General features: G+C 42.1%; 1 protein-coding gene across 3 annotated transcripts in view; it reads left to right on the top strand.

The window, feature by feature from the left end:
• CEP152 (centrosomal protein 152) overlaps positions 1-19,937 on the top strand; it is a 318,523-nt gene that overhangs the window by 81,532 nt on the left and 217,054 nt on the right. For all 3 annotated transcript variants that reach the window (XM_069222500.1, XM_069222501.1, XM_069222502.1), the window contains exons 11-12: positions 19,041-19,188; positions 19,669-19,760. In XM_069222500.1, the coding sequence (XP_069078601.1) occupies positions 19,041-19,188; positions 19,669-19,760 (240 nt within the window). The remainder of the gene's footprint in view (positions 1-19,040; positions 19,189-19,668; positions 19,761-19,937) is intronic.

Below are 19,937 nucleotides of genomic sequence, written 5' to 3'. Positions count from 1 at the left end.
TCACACCACCATTTCCCCACCCTGCAGTACCACCCTTTCCCCACCCTGAAGGAGGGGTTGTTTCAAGTGAATGACAATTCTCAAATTAAGATGCACAGAGAATCTCGATTTCACTAAAGACAACTGAGGCTATCAATATGCATACATCTTTATTGCTGGCCCCTCATGCAGCCCTTTTAAGAACATAACCACATTACTAAGTAAAAATATTCCATTCTGGAATCATGGTGCAGTATATATAACCGTGGCAACATCTTTCTTCCTCTTTTAGGCTGCATCGTAATCAACAGGAATGAATTCCAACATTGCCCCTTGGTTTGGTCCAATCACAGACTGTTTCCTACAGGAAATTAATAATATTCTCCCCATAAGTGTATATTTGAAGACAAGTATTTTTTTTTTTTAAACAGACAGTATTTCACTCATCCAAATTCTTCATTTTTCTTTAAATGTTCGGCTAAATAATTTACCAAATCTTTCACAGTAGTCTCCACGTGATCCAAACACCTTTCCATGCACCAACTACTCCAGGTACTCTAAACTCCCTTGTATCTCCTCCTAGTACCTGGTGCTGATGTCTCATCCAGTAAGTACTTAGCCCTTCCTGAAAGGCCAGAGAATCTTCTGGTGCCCCATATATCTTCCATACAAGAAGGTTCAGCTTTCCGTCTACTACCAAGGGATGTTCCTTTCCATTTGGGTACACTAGTAAACCCTGATGTACCGGTATTAAACAAGGTTCCTCTACTGCAGTGATGCCCAAAGTATGGCCCAGAAGCTGCTTGCGGCCCTCTTGACCTCTACATGCGGCCCTCCCTGGTGAACAGCAGCATGGGCTGCTGGTTACTTGCTGACCACTAATATTCAGAAGCAAATGTTAAACGTGTAAGCATTTATTTGCAGGCTATCTGTAGTTATGAAGTAACTAAGGTGGTGTCCTGCACCACTTAACTTTAGGAACACCTTTATTGTTATAAACATCTTGCAACAAATGTGTAAAAATAAGATTACGTTAAAAAAAAAAAAATATATATATATATATTTCATTAACATGAAGAAATGTTTTACCATACCACTGCATTGAGAGGTATTTTTTTAAATCATAGTTTTCAAACATGAATTTAGAAAAATGTGTGCATCCCCCAACACCCTCACTACAATGCCAATACTGCACTAAGAGGAACACCAGTTGTAATGTGGACCTAGGCAGAGGTTGCCAATATATATGGTCAGCATCATAATCAAACACAGGAGAATGTTTTGCTCAGCACACTCTTGTATGTCGTGATGAGAGACGCAAAGTGAAAAAAAAAGTCTAGCTTCGTGCAGTATGGTCAAGGGGAAAGCAAGGATTGACCCAGGTTTTCTGGTTTAACATTGTGGAATTCAGCCAAAAGATGTACATGCTTTGCTTCCCCTAATACCACCTTACACAGTCCCTGATCCACCAGGACCCTCCACCATCACCCTGCAAGAATCAGTGTGGCCCTCAATCACATCACATGCCGGACTTTGTGACCCCTGGGTAAATGTTTCTGAGCATTCATGCTCTACTTCAAGCTCCACTACTCCTGACGAACAAACTTGTGAAATCCCAAAGGGGGTCACTAAAACTAACTTGCACCCCTCTTTCTGAACCACCCATAATACTCTCTCGATCATCGCAAGCGGCAGGAAAGCACAAGCCCCTTCTGTCAACCAATCCTGTACAAAAACAATCCACTGCTACGGCCTCTGGGTCCAGTCCCTAACTGAAATACCGTGCCACCTGACACATGAGTCTGCTTGCAAATAGATCCACTTCTTTAGGCCCCCAGAGACCTTGTACCTTCCTGAAAATCATTGGGTTTAATTGCCACTCGCTGAAACCTGTAATATTGCATGAATTCCAGTCTGCCCTCTGATTCTGCTTGCCTGGAATGTGTCTTGCCTACCAAATAATCTTGTGTTCCCAGCAGAAATGTCCTTCCAGAAAGATCTTCCAACTGCTTTGACTTCGAACCTCTCAGACGATTGATACAAGAAACTGCTGAAACATAGTCCATGCGAATCTGTACAACACTGTTCCCTAAATATGTTTTGAAACTCCTCAAACCATTCAGACCTGCCATCAACTCCAAACAATTTATGTGTAATTGTTTCTCTTTTCTCTTCCTGGCACATTTGCAAAAAATAGCTTTGCCATTCCAAATCTCTAAACTGTTCACCACCACTTCAGATCTGTTTGCGCTTCCTGAGACACTCATTGAATCCACATACCATAAACCCTTTCTTAAACTTGCTGACTTCAACCTCTGAAGAGACCTGCAGTGCAGGGGCCCTGGAGAATATTGCTTGGATAGAAGAGGACAGGAGACCAATAGTCCTTGCCAAGTCCCTGAGTGTTACTGCCTCCTTTCCTAGGCTGCATCTTACTTCCTTCCTTATCTTTTTTCATCATTTTTACCTGAGGGAGAAGTAACTGTGATCGTAGAGTGTCTACCGGAAAGCTCCGAAATTCCAAAGATTGACTTGGTACCAAGACTGACTTCTCTGCTTTCATAATGAACCCCAGGTTTTTAAAAGTTCTCTTGTCTTATGTAGATGGTCTAATAACTCTGTGTTTTCCTGACTTATCAACAGGGTGTAGTCTAAATATGTTTGTTGAGTCCCTCTTTCTCACTTAAAGGCCACCACCAGGGTTAAGACCTTGGTAAAAAAAAAACATGGACCTGAGGACAACCCAAAAGGAAAGCAACAAAACTGACATACTTCATGTCTCCATTTGAATGGGAGATACCTCTCTGAAACCGTTTCCATAGGAATCCTGACATTTGCAATCTTTAAATCCAGTTTTACTAACTAATCCTTTTCCTGAAGTGTCTGTAAACAAAATACTTGTTTAGCTCTCTTAGGTTTATCACTGGGCACCAGCCTTTGTCTTTCTTTTTCACCAGAAAAATTGCACTAAAAAAAACATCATTTGAGTCTCCTACTTTTATTATTCTGCCCTTCTGCAACATTTGAGCAACCTCCACATCCATTCTCTCCTTGTCGAAGACAGTATCTCGGGGTTGAGAACCCTGAATAGGAGTTTCCCTCAAATCTGTCTTTAAATCTGTTATAGTTTCCAGAATCCAGGGATAGTTTGTCGCTTCTCCCCATGTGTACAAATAGTTTTAGCCTTCCAGCTACTTTTACTTGGGAAGAACCAGTACAAATTGTTCCATGTATCTTTCATATCCTGAACCTTGAGATCTTGCTGTTCCCCCTCTGGTTCTAGATCTTCTTCTCTGCGGGTAGAAATCAGATGAGGTTTGTAAACCTCTGGCGTGTTCTGGTTTTGCTTGTTAAAGTGGGTCCTTCTAACTCCTTGGCCGGCAGCCAGTCTCCTTCTGTCGGCCCTTCAAAAAACACGTGTGCCAAACACACGCCTCATGTTATATTGGACCTTACTTAGTCATGAAAGTGGACACTTACTTGCCCAAGGACTTAAGGAAGTCGTGTCCAAAAAGGAGTCCCTCAAGATCGCCATCGGATTCTGTATTGGCCAACTCCAGCGAGCTCTCATATTAATGGCTTTTTTACTTTCAGCTATCTAGCCTGCGTTGGCATTGTCCAACATACAGACCACCCTTTGGGTCCAGCCCTTGAATATCTCCACGTCTGCTTCCATGTTATTAATGTGTGCCTCTTATATGTGCCATAGGGCCCAGGGTGTCCAAAGGTCTGTCCTGAGATTGCTTAAGACACCTCGCTAGGCCCTTTCTGGGGTCTTTATCTGATTTGAACAAGAATGTTATCAGGTCTGAATCTAGGTTAGGTGTATGCCACACCTTATCATCTGTAATTGGCCTAGGGCATTCATCCCTCATCAGATTCCGAAGCTGTCTCAAGGGGTTTCCTTAAACACTATTTTATACATTTTGCTACGTTTTTCAGTGACCACCACTAAGAACTTCATGGGCATTCAGACTGAACATATCCTCACCAAAAGGATCGTTAACTGGCTTAGTGGATGAAGTGCCCTGTAAGTCGTCGTCTAAACTCTCAAAGGTATCTAAACCTTCATCAGGGTCAAAGATTAACTCATCAAACCCTTTGTCATTGTTATTGACAGCGAACATATCATCCACGCTGAGTGAGACTTTGTTCTCTGTTGTGCTACTGAGGACACCACTCCTTCCTCTGCTGCAGTGGACACCACCATCTCCTGTAGCGCTGAAGCTACCTTAGACTCTTGTAGCTTAAAAGTCGAGGACATAGGATCATCCCTCCTTGTCCTTGACCCAGTGTTCAGTGGTCTGCTCAGATGTTGTGCCTCTGTTAAGGCTTTTTTTTTGTCTTTTTTGGGGTTTGTGGATCTATCTGGTGTGTATTCATCAGCGACAGAGTAGTTCTCCTCTTCTGAAGCAGTGCTCATCTTCCTCTTAGACATAGGGACCTCCACTGCTTCTTTGATAGAGGCCTTTATTCTCTCTTCAAAGTACCTCTTAAGCATACCTCTACCTAAATATTTAGAGATATACACTATACATAATAAAAACGTAGGCCTGAAAAACCACTAAATATTACCTACTAATAGTCTACAATTTAAAAAAAACACTAAATGATAACCAATATTCTAAAGTTAATATTAAATTTGTAGTGAGTATTAACTAATATTATTAAAAAACAACTCAAGCCCAAATTTGTAAAGTGGCACTAGCAATCAGCTGACAGCCTAAACTGAGTTAAGATGGTTAAAAGCAACTGGTGATCACCTTTTAAAACAATTTCATTGAGGCGTTGCCGTGGCAACCAGATAAGTTACAGTATCCCAATGGCAGCTGGATTCCTCTCCGATTTTTATTACTTGACACTTTTTAAAAACATGAATGAAGGGCTCACCGCTGCGGCCGGGTTTGGATGGTTGCACACTTTAGTATCCTCTGCGGCCGGACTTGCCACCTGCCAATCATGCGCACTTTAGATCCTCACCGCCAGGCTTGCTGCCTGCCAAGCATGCACCCTTTAAATGCTCACCGCCGTGGCCAGTGGCACTTGTTTAAAAAATATATATATATATACTGCCAACTGTTCCTGCTCCTGGCTGAGTCTCCTGTTTGAGTTACCAGGGAGCTGGCTGGGTGTGTTATTTACCAGGGGTGAGATGAGTCACAAAGATCCTCAGTCCAAACTAATGCTGCTGCGTTGCTCAGTAGCAGTGGCATGATAATCATAACATGTCAGCCCGATAAATCAAAACTTGCGTGTTTGAGCATGCCCAGGAGCATTGGCAGATTCTGATAGGAAGCGTGGGTGGATGCCAAGGTGTTAAATAGGAAATCATCCTCTATTGGCTCTGAATACATTGCTACGTTGTGGAACGTAGGTGCCCTGGATAGTACCTGCGTATATGCAGTACTGTCCTCTGGAGGTGACGGCTTTGCTGGATAACAATCCGGACTGTTATCCGATACTGGTGCATCATATAAGTCCCATGCATCAGCATCATCCTGTGTCATCCCTGTATGTGTGGGCGACTGCATTGGAGGTGTTCCCATTGGAGACAGTTGTGGTGAGTGTGGTGGGGACGGTTGTGGTGAAAACCTTGGTGGTGGGGATTTCTCTCTAGCCACCTTCGCATTAGGCTGCATTTCTGTTTCCTGAAATGCCAGTTTTCTTTTGGACTTGATTGGAGGGAGAGTTTGTATTTTTCCAGTCTCTTTCTGGATATGCAACCTCCTTTGTGTATGGTCCGGTTCGTCCATACTTATAACACTTCAAGACGTGGTTCCCTTACTAAAAAAGGAGGAATACATGTCAACATTAGATCTCAAGGATGTGTATTTCCACATACCCATCCATCCTTCCCACAGAAAATACTTAAGGTTTGTAATGCACGGCATACACTATCAATTCACAGTGCTACCGTTCGGGATAACAACAGCCCCAAGGGTATTTACAAAATGCCTAGCAGTAGTAGCCGCTCACATAAGGAGACAGCACATGCACATATTCCCATATTTAGACGACTGGCTAATAAAAAGCAACACTCAACAACAGTGTCTTCTTCATACGCAGTACATCATAGAAACTCTACACAAACTAGGGTTCTCTATAAATTACCAGAAATCAAATCTGCAAGCATCCCAAATACAACAATACTTGGGAGCAACACTCAACACACAAAAAGCAATTGCCACTCCAAGTCCACACAGGGTCAAAGCGTTCCAAAATGTAACATCAAGCATACAGTCAAACCAACACTACCCAGTAAGGTTTGTAATGAAACTTCTAGGCATGATGTCTTCATGCATAGCCATTGTCCCAAATGCAAGATTACACACGAGGCCCTTACAACAGTGCCTAGCAAAACAATGGACACAAGCACAGGGTCAACTTCAAGATCTAGTGTTGATAGACCGCCAAACACACTTCTCGCTTCAATGGTGGAACCCTATAAATTTAAACAAAGGGCGGCCATTCCAAGACCCAGTGCCTCATTCTGTTCTAACAGATGCTTCCATGATGGGGTGGGGAGCACACCTCAACAAGCACAGCATACAGGGTCAATGGGACAATCAGCAAAAACAACTTCACATAAATCATTTGGAACTGCTAGCGGTGTTTCTAGCATTAAAAGCATTTCAACCACTGGTAGCCCCCAAACACATCCTTGTCAAAACCGACAACATGACAACAATGTATTATCTCAACAAACAAGGGGGGGACACACTCGTCACAACTGTGTCTCTTAGCACAAAATATTTGGCATTGGGCAATTCACAATCACGTTCGCCTGATAGCACAATACATACCAGGCATTCAGAATCAGTTAGCCGACAATCTCAGTCGAGATCACCAGCAAACTCACGAATGGGAAATTCATCCCCAGATCCTACAGGATCACTTTTTCCGCTGGCGAACTCCAAACATAGACCTATTCGCAACAAAAGAAACCGCAAAATGCCAAAACTTTGCGTCCAGGTACCCACACCCTCAATCCAAGGGCAATGTACTATGGATCAGTTGGTCAGGGATATTTGCTTATGCTTTTCCCCCTCTCCCACTCATTCCTTATCTGGTCAACAAACTAAGTCAAAACAAACTCAAACTAATACTCATAGCACCAACCTGGGCTCGCCAACCATGGTACACAACACTGTTGGACTTATCAGTAGTGCCCAACATCAAATTACCAAAAATTCCAGATCTGTTAACACAACACAAACAACAGATCAAACACCCAAATCCAGCATCGCTCAATCTAGCAATCTGGCTCCTGAAGTCTTAGAATTCGGACATTTAAATCTTGCACAAGAATGTATGTAGGTCATTAAACAAGCAAGAAAACCTACAACAAGACATTGTTACGCAAACAAATGGAAAAGATTTGTTTGCTACTGCCACCCTAATCAGATTCAACCACTACATGTCTCCACAAAGGACATTGTAAGCTACAGAAGTCTAATCTAGCATTCTCTTCCATTAAAATCCATTTCACTGCAATCTCTGCCTATCTGCAGATTACACATACAACATCACTTTTTAGAATCCCAGTCATGAAAGCATTTATGGAGGGACTAAAAAGAATCATACCCCCAAGGACACCACCAGTACCTTCGTGGAACCTTAATATTGTATTAACACGACTCATGGGCCCACCATTCGAACCCATGCATTCTTGTGAAATGCAATATCTGACTTGGAAAGTAGCCTTTCTAATAGCTATCACATCACTTAGAAGAGTAAGTGAGATACAAGCATTTACTATTCAGGAACCCTTTATACAAATACATAAACATAAAGTGGTTCTCTGTACAAATCCAAAATTCTTGCCAAAAGTCATATCACCATTCCACCTAAACCAAACTGTGGAACTCCCAGCCTTCTTTCCGCAACCAGACTCAGTAGCCGAAAGAACCTTACATACATTAGACATAAAAAGAGCACTAATGTATTACATTGACAGAACAAAACAATTTCGTAAAACAAAAAAATTGTTTGTATCCTTCCAAAAACCTCATGCAGGTAATCCTATATCCAAACAAGGCATTGTCAGATGGATAGTTAAATGTATTCAAACTTGTTATATTAAAGCAAAAAGGGAATTACCTATTACACCAAGAGCACATTCCACTAGGAAAAAAGGCGCCACAATGGCTTTTCTTGGAAATATACCTATGACAGAAATTTGTAAGGCAGCCACCTGGTCTACTCCTCATACATTTACTAAGCATTACTGTGTAGATGTGTTGGCAACGCAACAAGCCACAGTAGGACAGGCTGTATTAAGAACATTAATTCAGACAACTTCAACTCCTACAGGCTAAACCACCGCTTTTTGGGGAGATTACTGCTTGTAAGTCTATGCACAGCATGTGTATCTGCAGCTACACATGGCACCGAACGGAAAATGGCACTTACCCAGTGTACATCTGTTTGTGGCATGAGACGCTGCAGATTCACATGCGCCCTCCCACCTCCCCGGTAGCCTGTAGCCGTTCTTAGTTGAATGAAAATTGTAAATATGTAAATAAATATTCTTTTGATACACATTAAGTACATACATAACTACTCCATTGCATGGGCACCTCTAGTATACTCACAACTCCTACCTCACCCTCTGCGGGGAAAACAATCTAAGAGGGAGTCGACGCCCATGCGCAATGGAGCCGAAAGGGAGGAGTCACTCGGTCTTGTGACTCGAAAAGACTTCTTCGAAGAAAAACAACTTGTAACACTCCGAGCCCAACACTAGATGGCAGGATAATGCACAGCATGTGAATCTGCAGCGTCTCATGCCACGAACAGATGTACACTGGGTAAGTGACATTTTCCATATATGTATAGTAGCAGTATATAAAGAAAAGCATCAACCAAATAATTTATTAAAGATGTATAATGGAAAAGAGATTAATGTACTTATCTGTTGAAGGAGCAACCAATAAAAGAGAGGAATATTGCTGTTGCCATGGTCATACATATTGTACTGTGATTCCAGAATAGAATATTTTTACTTTGTGATATGTTCTTTAAAAGGCTGCATGTGGGGGCAGCAATAAAAGTGTCTGCATAATGATAGCCTCCAGTCTTGTAATGACATTTTATATTTAGGGCAGTTTTATGTTAAAACCCTTCTTGATCACTCCCATTTTGTCCTTGGCTCCTTTTCATTAGAGTTCTCATATCTTTTTTACCACTGTCCTTAAAAAAAATATTGAAAACTGCTTGCTTGACATTTAGCCTCAGATCTCAATTTTCTTGCCCTGGAATTTCTTGGGTATTCATACAAGGCACAAATATCCAAAGTTCTGTGCGTCTTTGGACATTTGAAGGCACCTGGTCTGTTTTCTTTGTTATAAAAACAATTTGGTAGAGCACTTAGGGGAAGGTTTAAATTTTTCCAGACTGTATTGTTTTTGTATGGTGTGATCAATCTACCTGCTTTTTCGGGGGTGAGGTGGTAGAGGAAGTAAGAGATGTACATGAAGTTGTCAGGTTTTGGCAAGAATCTAAAAGCTCTGACTAGCTGCAGGCTGAGAGAGTAGTCTGGAAGAGGTAGAACAGCATGGTGTTCATATAGTTAAGGCAGTGTAGTTCTGCATTCCGAGTGCATGAACATTACTAGGTCTCCCAAAAATGCAGTCAGCTAGGGCAGCATTAAAAATCCTCCATTGGCTGGCTATAGGCCATCGAGTACAGAAGCTGTATGAGAAAGGGTGTGCCTAGGTGTTATAGAACCATTTCTGTGCCGCCCTGAGCATGAAAGAAACGCAACAGTGTTGGTTGATGTGAAGTCCAGATAGTTTGAGGTAGTTTTCATGAAATGAATCACCATTGCTGTGCTTGGAGAGATATTGAGAAGAGAAGGTATACATTCTAAATTGATCCCTGACAATGGCACTCAACTTACTTCCATTGACATGCAAAAGTTCCTAGGTGTATGGTTGCGTGAGAGGGGGACAAATTTGGCTGAGGGTACAAAATAGAATATCAGGGAGTCAGCAGTTGATTGAGTTTGGTGATTGGGTGAAGGTAAAGCCTGGTGTTGTGAGTGGTGGTCTGTCCAAATTTAGAGTCCCTTATACAGTGAAGAAGGAGGGTGGAAATTGGATAAAGTTAGAAAATGGTCAGACATGGAACCTTAGGAGAGATGCTCTGTTTCAGAAGAATCGGAGAAGTGTAGTCAAACCTGCAGAGAGTGTGTAAAGTTCCACTGGTTGGTTGGTGATGGATGATAATGACTTCCGTAAATCTCCTGTGTGTGATGGGGTAATGCAGCTAGTTCAGGTTGCAACAGTGAGGGCACTGGTGTGCGTACAGCTTGAGTGAGCAGGCAGTCTCTAACCCTGCATGGTGGGGAGACCATGTGTGGAGTTAAATCGTTTTCCATTTATACTTTTTCGTTTAGTGTCTGTGTGGAGCGGAAGGGTTTACATGTTTGCTTCATGTTCTTTGTAATGTTTGTTGGGATATTTTGTCTTGTTTTTGTTGTGGCTTTGGAAGGAAGGGGATGTATTATAATGAGGGATCCCATTTAAAGTGGGACATGGTGTAGAATGTTGTACATGCCAGTAGTGATGTACTTGGCTTCTGGGTGGTGAGGTCATGAGGTTCTGTGGCGATCTGACATGACAAGCACAGGTTGTTCATCTGTCACACTTTAAAAGAAGACCTTTAAGTGTTGTGTCCTGATTACAACAGTTCTTTTGGCTCTACAGGGCTTTGGAGACAACTTCTTCTTGAGCAGGACATGGCAGGCACAGTCCCTTTCTTCACTACCCACCAGGTGCAGCAGGTGCAGTTCTTGTTGGTGCAGCCTCTTTTTGCTGGTCCCTTGGTGTAGCAGGGCAGTCCTACTGACTCGGTCGAGATTTGAGATTTTGGTGCCAGGGATACCCCTCTTATGTTGGGAAAAATTGCCCTTAGGGCAGGATGTGGTTGATAGCCAATGGGCTACAAGGTTCCCTCCCACATAGTGACCATTTCCTGTGGAGTTTTTTGCATCTAGTTGTCAGAGGATGCACACTTCTGGGCACTCCCAAGATTATGAGACTCCTCTCTTGGTGTTCAGACCTCCCTAGCTTACCCCTGGGGTGTGGCTACCTCAGGGCTACACACCTCTGGGAAAACTGGTTTGGCAACTGGTTCCCCCCACCTCTGCATCCTGTGCCAGCCTGTCCACCTCAACAATGGGCCAGCCCCCCCGGAGTCCCACATCTACTCTTCAAAGGTGGCTTCACCTTTGAAGCTTGCCTTTTGAGGCTAACACCTAAGTGACTTCCTGCAGGAGGGCGGTGACACCTCCCTGGCCTGCAATCCCTTATTGTTCTCCTTCCTGAGTCATTGGCCCATCTCTGCAGGAGGGCAGAAAGCTGTCTCATGGAACAGGCTCCATGTGTGCCCGGGAAGGCACAGGAGTTTTAAAGGCAACAGAGTGGTAGCTTTGATAAAGCTGCATACTGTAATAAGTTACATTAATTTTGACCTGAGGTACCAGTTGAGCTTAATGTAATGAGTTGTTTGATACCTTGAAGTGCCTTCTTTGGTCACACCATTCAGGAGTTAGCACAGCTGAGGGATCAGTGTGGAACCCTGTACTCACCAATTGGGCGATCAAGTCTTTCCACACTAAAACTGTTGTTTCTCTGTTTTACTGTCAGGACATATATAATGCATGTCATACCTGTGCCATGTGCTGCACCCAACCTTTAGAGCTCGGTCAACCTGCCAGAGTGGTAACTTATACAGATGTGCAGGGGAAGCAGTGTCTTTGCCATTGCTTTCAATGGCAGAGTCGGGCTAGCAGTGCAGTACTGCCTACCAGTCTGCAGTGAGAGACTGGGGGACTCTTTATACTTGGGGGACCCCTAGGATGGCACAACCAGTGCTGCAAGCCCTGGGATACCCCTCTAACATAGATGGCTGGGTACCAGGGTACCATTTTCTAGGGACTTACTGGTAAGTTAGCCATTTCTAATTGAGGTACAACCAATTTGTACACTTTAGGGTCAGGGCACTGGAACTGAGGTCTGATTAGCAGGCCTCAGTGCACTCTCAGAGTCGAAAAACCAACAGCATCAGTCAAAAAACTTGGGAGTGACCAGAAGAAGGAAAGGCGTGAATTACCTAATATATTAAAAGGGAACAAACAGAAAGAAGGTCCAACACAAAGATAGACATAACTCTAGGATGCCAGATATGTAGAGGAGTGGGGATTAGGAAATTATTACAAAAAAGGTAGACATGAGGACAGTTAGCTCTCATCCCTTATCCTGCAGATCGAAAAGACGATGGAGGTGAAGGAGTGAGTGAAAAGCATCATTCTTGAAGCTCATTGACTGGAATACTACACGCTGTACATCCTTTATCAGGTGTAACTCAAGGGACAAGTGATTGTAGAAGTCTGAAAGCAAAGAGGCTCATTATTTGTTTGAGTAAAAGACATCGCACATTGAAGAATTTGATGGTTCTCACTGGCACCCAGCAGCCAAGTGACAAAACATTACTAATGCAACACAGAACTGTCAACCTCCATTTGGCTACAGTCAAAGTTTCATCTGAGGTCCAAGCTAAAACAAAATCTGCAAACTATTATAGCCCCCTTATCTGATGCTATTTGCTATAACCAAACAAATGCCTGTCCTGTCAAGATTTGATACATTAAAAAGAGAAAAAGTCCCTGGGGGAAATGACAAACTAGTCAACACACACTTTCACTCCAATGACTGTTCTCAAATACATCACATACTAGATTACCCAATCAATCACTCCAATGATCAATCTCAAATAAAGGAATCAGCAAAAATCACAAAATCATGCTACCCATAACAAATAAGATCTGGTGGAAGTATCTCTATATCGTCATACTTCGAAAAGTATGGATTAATTTTTAAGTTATTGCACTGGGGTACATGTGGCACTGCTCCACTTTATGATTGTAAGATGTCATTACCAGTACCAAGTTTAACCATTCAGCCTTAATTCTCCTCTAAAATCTTTCCAAACTCATGGTGACAGGGGTAGCCTATCTGTTTTTCATTTATATTGCCACCCTAACTGGTGAGTAATATGGACACCATCTCCGCCAGCATCCATTTCTCAAACAACATTTTGAGGAAGTACTTTTTCGTTTGACTTTCATTGTAGTGAAACATTCTCGTTTGCTGCCTTTTCAGACCCACAATCATTATGGGTGGTCTTGAGCAGATGTTTAAGGAAAATGAATTCTCAACATTGGTCAGAAAGTGTAAATTATCAATACTTTGTGGTTTCTTAGACCCGAAGTCATCCCAGCTTCACATGGTTACATATTGAGAGCAAGAGAAAGAATAAGAATCTGCAAAAGTCCAATTACAGACAAACTGAAACACAATCTGGCCTGGCTTTTACTAAAAGCCACTGCTCTTTGGCATCCCAGATCCAGAGGTAGCGTAAATAAATATGTTACATAAAATAGAAATGTATATTCCTGTGCCTAAGAATATTTCATAGTGTTTTGAATGTCTCAAATTTGCCAAGATAGCCCTGTCATGATGTTTTACATGAACAAACAAGAGGAAATACAATCAAACAATCTTTGCTGATTGACAGGTTTTTTATGAAGGCAAACCAAAAGTAAATCTCCTTACTAGCAACTCCTGAATTCGGGAGACCTGAGGGAACAGTTTAGTCTTGCTACTTTCAAAAATATTTTTGGCTAGATCTCTGTGGATTTTTTTCACCTGGTTTACACTGTTCCATGCTTGTTGAAGAATTCTTTGCATTCCTTTTGACTGAAGAGACTGAGATGTAAAAATAAGTTGTTTGCTCACTGTAGCAACTGCGTTATTGTTCAGACCTTTCAGCCCATAGACCAACATGCCCTTCTCTTTTTATCTCTTCTTCACATCATCTAGTTTTCATTCACAGCAGGAGAAGAAGAGTTCTGAGCTAAAAGAAGCTGTGTGGTTGATAGGACAGCACAGCCTGAGAGTGTTTGTAGCCTTACAGTTTTCAGGTGTCTAGCAGATTACATTCTTTAGTTTTATATTGGTAGGGAACCTGCTGGTCAGTACCCTCCAGTGAGAAGACTATTCTTTTTTCATATAGGTGAATACAGGCATGATCATGGCAAGTGACAATGTTGTTTTTGTTTTTTCTCCTTTAAAGAAGTTAATCACGTGTGGATCGAAACTCAGTTCTGTAAAGCTGGTATTGATGCTTAAACACTTTTCTGCTTTATGTTATCAAGGGTGTGGAATTTTATAAAATATCTACTTGTCCATGGGACAGGTTGGTTCATAAATCTACTTGTACTGTAAAAAAACTAGTTGTCTCGTTGGTGCCATGTAGTGTGGCGACAAATTATGGCAGCAATCTCATTATATTAGAGCTCGGTAATAGCCTCTCTGATTATGCCAGGGCTCATACAATTGTAGGGCTTGAATACTAGAAATTCCCTTATTTTGCACCTATCAGTAGATTTAAATACTAGGGCTGGAGATAGGGGTAAGCAATAGTTCCAGGGTTGGAATGCCCTTTCGAGTCTGCCCAAACCAACTAACCTGCATGTTTTAGGGTTTTTCACAAGCTATTCTCTACTCTTTTCCCATACCAAGAAAGGTTGGAAATTTACTCCTGATGTGGGCAGAAGTAAAACCTCTTCCAGGGTTGGGAGGAAGTGATTGGAGGGAAAGTGAACCTGTAAACGCTCAACAGATTTTCGCATGAGCGAATCTACACATGAGTATTTGCTTGTGAAATAATGTAGTTCACAAATATTTTCTAAGAGTACGATATCATAGCCTACGTCTGTAAATTCTTGTGAATTAATGCAAGGACATATACCATGGGTAACCTTTTGTGACTTTGTTTTTAGATTTAGCCACCTAATTGTTTTCCAATACCTTTTGGTTTTATTAAAATTCTCTCTCTCTCTCTCTCTCTCTCTCTCTCTCTCTCTCTCTCTCTCTCTCTCTCTCTCTATCTCTATTTATCAACTAGTATCACTGTGAATGACATGATTTTCCTCTTTTCCAAGGAGCATGTTGGAACTTAAAGTAGTTTGATTCAGTGCCAGGAACTACTGGGCAATGTGTGCTTTTTTGTGACCCAAAAATATTTTTGCTTTTTGCCAATGTTTGTTATGATGGTGAGGGTCCGGCAGCCCCCACAACAATAACGTTTTACAAAAACCCTATCAAAACAGAATACGCTATGACAAAACCAAAAGGCTGACTGACAATGTCAGATCTATTGGCTTTGCCAATGCTTGTTTTTGTCACGTTTCCCATAATTATATTGAAATTGATTACACTGATTTGTCTCTTAAGAATTGGTTTTTGGAAATACTAGCATACACATTTTACTAAATGATACTTCAAAGAAATGGTACCTAAAATGTCACAGTAGTTTATCAGAATGTTTTTTTCATAGTTGTATTGTTAATGGGCATTTTATTAAGAATTACTCTTGCTTTCAAGCTTTCATGTTACTGCAAATATTTGCATCTACCCAGAGAGCACTCTGGAAGCATTATATGTACCCTCTGATTGTTAAACTTTGAAAACATGTCACAGTTTTTATGGTGGAAACACTGTCAGTAGTGGAGTCCGAGCTTACAACATTTTGTTAGTGCTCACCGTCTTAATAATAAAGACGTGGCATTAATGAACCATAAATACAAGTTTGGACAGCATTAACATATGGACACAAATATTACCTTAATTGCAGACAATGCCCTTCCTTGATCCACAATGTCGTATTCTAAACTTGCAGCCAAAGGGTTGGTGCAGTAGGGGGTTGGGCCTATTTGTCCCAAGGACAAAATAAATATGAAAACTTGTTATCCTTGACCTCAAAAAATATGTCTTGGATGTCAGGCAATAGGAATTCCACACTCCTGTGCTATGTATTTACTCTTGGTGGGTGCAAGAAGAATTGTGTTAAAATGTACGTTTTTATTTATTTCAGTGTCCTGATGAATTTTTAATTTAATATTGACTGTGCAGTGAATATGCATACTCTGATAAGTCACATTGCAATATACCTTATGACTCCTCTGTTGACTAGTTATCTCAGATCTAACCTTTCCCCCTGCCATTTACCTTACCTACAGACCATACTATATTTCAGGGTACCACCTTCCAACTGTCCGTCCTTTGAAAGGTCCCATCACACCTTCAGACTGGCCATAGATCCCTAGCCTTGGCTTATTTACACTATTTAGGAAAGTGCCCCTTTTTGACACTGTCTCCCCCACTTTTTACCTGGTATTTGATAACATTTTGACTGAAAGTGCACTGTGTTCCTGCTAACGAGGTCCCCAGTGCCAGATCTCTTTCCCTAAGACTGTGCAATTGTTTCCCAATTGCAATACCATTGCTCCCCCTTTAAGTCCCTAGGAAATGGCACCCAAAGGGCATGGGTACCAAAGAGGGTCGCCAAGGGCTGCAGCATGTATTGTGCCACCCTCGGAGACCCCTCACATAGCACATGCAGACTGCCATTGCAGGCTGCTTGTCTTGGTGTAGCTAAAAGTGAAAACACAACATGGCATACAGCCTGTGTGCCATGTCCCCCAACACTGCATGCAATATACGTAAGTCACCTCTACAGCAGGCCTTATAGCCCTAAGGCAGGATGCATCATATTATATGTGAGGACATATCTGCAAGAGCAGATATGCCCGTACTAGGTCTTGGTTGATTCTTAGACATAGTGAGTGAACAGGGAAGCCATTTTAAGTACATGGGCTGGACGCTGGTCACTACGAGTTCCCCAGCTACATGACGGCTTCACTGAAAATAGGGATGTATCAAACATCTTGTATTAATAAACCCTTACTGATGCCAGTGATGGATTTATTAAGATATGCACCCAGAGGGCACATTAGTGGTGCCCCCTGAAAACCTACCCAAACCTACCAGAAGTTTTAGCCAGCCTTCCACCACCAGACACTATTCTGACCCCCTAGGGTGAGAGCCTTTTCTCTCGGGCGGAAATAAATAAAGCCTTCTCTGGGAGAGGTGTTTACACACCCCACCCCACCCAACAGGATGACGTGCAAATCTCCATTCAAAGGCAGGGGGCTTCAAAGAGGTCCACTGTCCTTGGTATGCAGATCTGGCTGCACTCAAAGGAGAGATGCTGACCCTCCCTGCTTCAAGGCCCATTGGGCACCTGGAGAGGTGGGAAATTTAGTATTCAGAGAGTTGTGTTCACCCCTCAGGTCAGTCTCACCCCTAAGGTGTGCTGCCTGATGTAGACACAACATTTAGAAATATGCAGTCTTGGTATTGGCAGATTTAGGAACTCTGTGACAGGGTTAAGTCCACTTCCCATAGGAACTGGTCATATGGGGGGGCATAGATACCCCAGGGGTAAGTAGCCCATTGGCTAATACCCTACACTCGAACTCCTGTAAATTCAGTATTTAGCGGGGCCCCGGGTACCAGAAAATCAGATTCCTGCTGACCTACGAAGAAGGGCACTCAAGAGCTATGAAAGCAAAGACAGAGGAGGAAGCACAAGACTTTGCCCCAGCCCTGCCTGCTAGTCTGCTGATTCCGTCACCAAAGTTGACTCATCCTGCAAACTATTTTGCCTCCAAAAGTCTGAGAAGGCTGTCTGCCTTCAACGAAGACCCAGGACCTTCGGTGGATTAGCAGAGCTGCCTCCCTGCATCTTGCAGGCACCCAAGAAACATGGGAGGACTCCGGACCGCAAAAACCCGACACTGGAAAGCACCATGGCACCTGTGCCACCTAGCCCGAGCTGAAGTGGGCTGACAGTACCAACGTGGTCCCCCCAGCCCTCCAGAGACAGAGCCCACCTTGGATATGCCCACTGTGGTCTCCCGGATGCCACCTGCAACCTCTGCCTGCAGGCCCCCTTAACCGCAAGTGCTCCTGTTGGAGAAAGCCCGATGCCTCAGTACATCTATGAACCTGCCGCCCCAGTGTCGCCCGGTGTGACCTGTTAGTGTGGTCCTGACCCCTGCCCAATACTAACCTTAAATCCTGGAGATTGGTCCTGTACGTCACTGTATTGTACCTGTTTGCCATATTTGATTTTCTTCAATAGGTTAACATTGTATCTTCCAAAGGTTGCACTGTTGACTTTTCAAAACTGTGAAGATTTTTCTTACAAAACGTGCTTACCTGATCGTATTTATTCTGGTGCCTAAGCATATGTAAAGATATTTGTTATTTTTGTAAATTAATATGGATCTCCTTATTGAGTTGTGTGTCTCATTTATTGACTGTGTGTGTATTTGCAGATGTCTAGCACTCCTATCTGATCAGCCTAAGGCTTCTCGACCACACTGCCCCCTAAAGAGTATCTTGGGACTGCTAGAGCAAGCCCTTTTCCACTAGTAAGGGACCCCCATGACTTTTTGAACAATATACCTCATTTTGATATATCATCTAAAGAAGCAGCTTCCTATACACTAGTACAACATAGTGTACACAGAATTTCAAGAATAAAGAATGCAAATTGGTACACTACCAAAACCACAAAACTACGTGTCAAGATTGGGCCTAAACATAACACTGAAAACTCCACTCCCAATTGAGTGAAAGTTGCATCTAAAAGTCTTGTGAAACATGTTTAAACTTCTGAAACACGGGCCCAGGATGCATTGCAGAAGCTAGGCATCTCAGCAGTTCCAAGCAGGTACACATTATTTGGGAACCTCAGTTCAGGCAGCTTCATCATTGTTCCAGTAATTTGAAGCAATTCCATAAAGTGAAGGGCACAGAAAACTACAGAAAATTAGGCTCTGGTCAGCATTTTACTGCACAGTAGGCAACAACTGTGTAATGTTAGAAAGAGGACCCATTTTGTCTCCTTGCTGGACTCGACTTTCCTAAATCTAAGCAGTTCTATCCATCTGTATGTACTTACATAATGTATATGTATACTTGTTTGTTTTATCTGTTAAAAAAAAAGATTGATAATGAATACTTTGAATTCTCTATGTAACTTACGCAATACGTGCGAAAGCCTTGAATTCAAACATTCTTATTGCAGATTATTGTTGCTGACTTGAAGATTTTTTACTTTCTAACACATTTAATTTTTTTTAGAAAGAGCGTTGCGCTTTCCTTGAAGACCATGTGACACAACTTGAGCGGAAACAAGATGAAGGCAAATTAGAAAAAAATGAAATAATCAACAGACTAACACGAAGCCTCGAAGAAAGTCAAAGGCAGTGTGCAAATCTCCTTCAGACAGGTGAGGGACCATTTTGAAATATATTTTGTTTTGTACACCCCTGTTCTTCCAGTGCTCAACACAGTGTTATGACATGGATTTCTGATTTTGTTTTCCATAAGATAGTTTTATTCGTTTGTACATTTCATGGGAACATTATTAAAAGTTGTTTTTCCTAGTTCTTCACTGGCACAGGGTCCTTGTCTCATGTGACATATTATGATGCAGAGATTTCTGTAGCACACATTCTAGCATTAGAGTAGCCGTTCAGTGCTGCCAAATCTGGTACCCTCAATCCCTATTCTCAATAATTCTCTCAAGACTGGAGACTGATTTCTGTTTTTAGTGACATTTGTTGTATTTTAATCAATGTTTGGTTTTAGCCTGAATGGATTTATGGTCCCTTTTGTACCAGTGGAAATTGTAGTTTTGTCATGTAGCTGTGTGAAATATTGGGTTTAGCTTGCTATAATCTGATTGTTAACTTTAATTTATCCTTAGGCACAATACAAGAGACGACCCAGTTACGGTTCCAGATTCAGCAAGCCCAGTCTTCGAAGATAATTAATGAAAACATGAGCAAGGCTTTACAGGTTACTTCTTTTAGTCTGGGGTATTTTGCATATTAAATGTTGCATCCTCTCTGTTCAATTGTAGTTGGTCTTTATTATAAAAAAAACAAAACTACAACACTCCTGCGTTTGCTAACAGCATAGAACTAGAATTTTGGAAATCTTTGCAATATCAGCCTCCTTCATGTGATCTTCCGG

Source organism: Pleurodeles waltl, chromosome 3_1 (genome assembly GCF_031143425.1).
Source record: "Pleurodeles waltl isolate 20211129_DDA chromosome 3_1, aPleWal1.hap1.20221129, whole genome shotgun sequence".
In the NCBI taxonomy this organism is placed as follows: Eukaryota; Metazoa; Chordata; class Amphibia; order Caudata; family Salamandridae; genus Pleurodeles; species Pleurodeles waltl.
The sequence above is the reverse complement of the archived record's forward strand: the minus strand, read 5'-3'. Positions and strand labels throughout refer to the sequence as shown.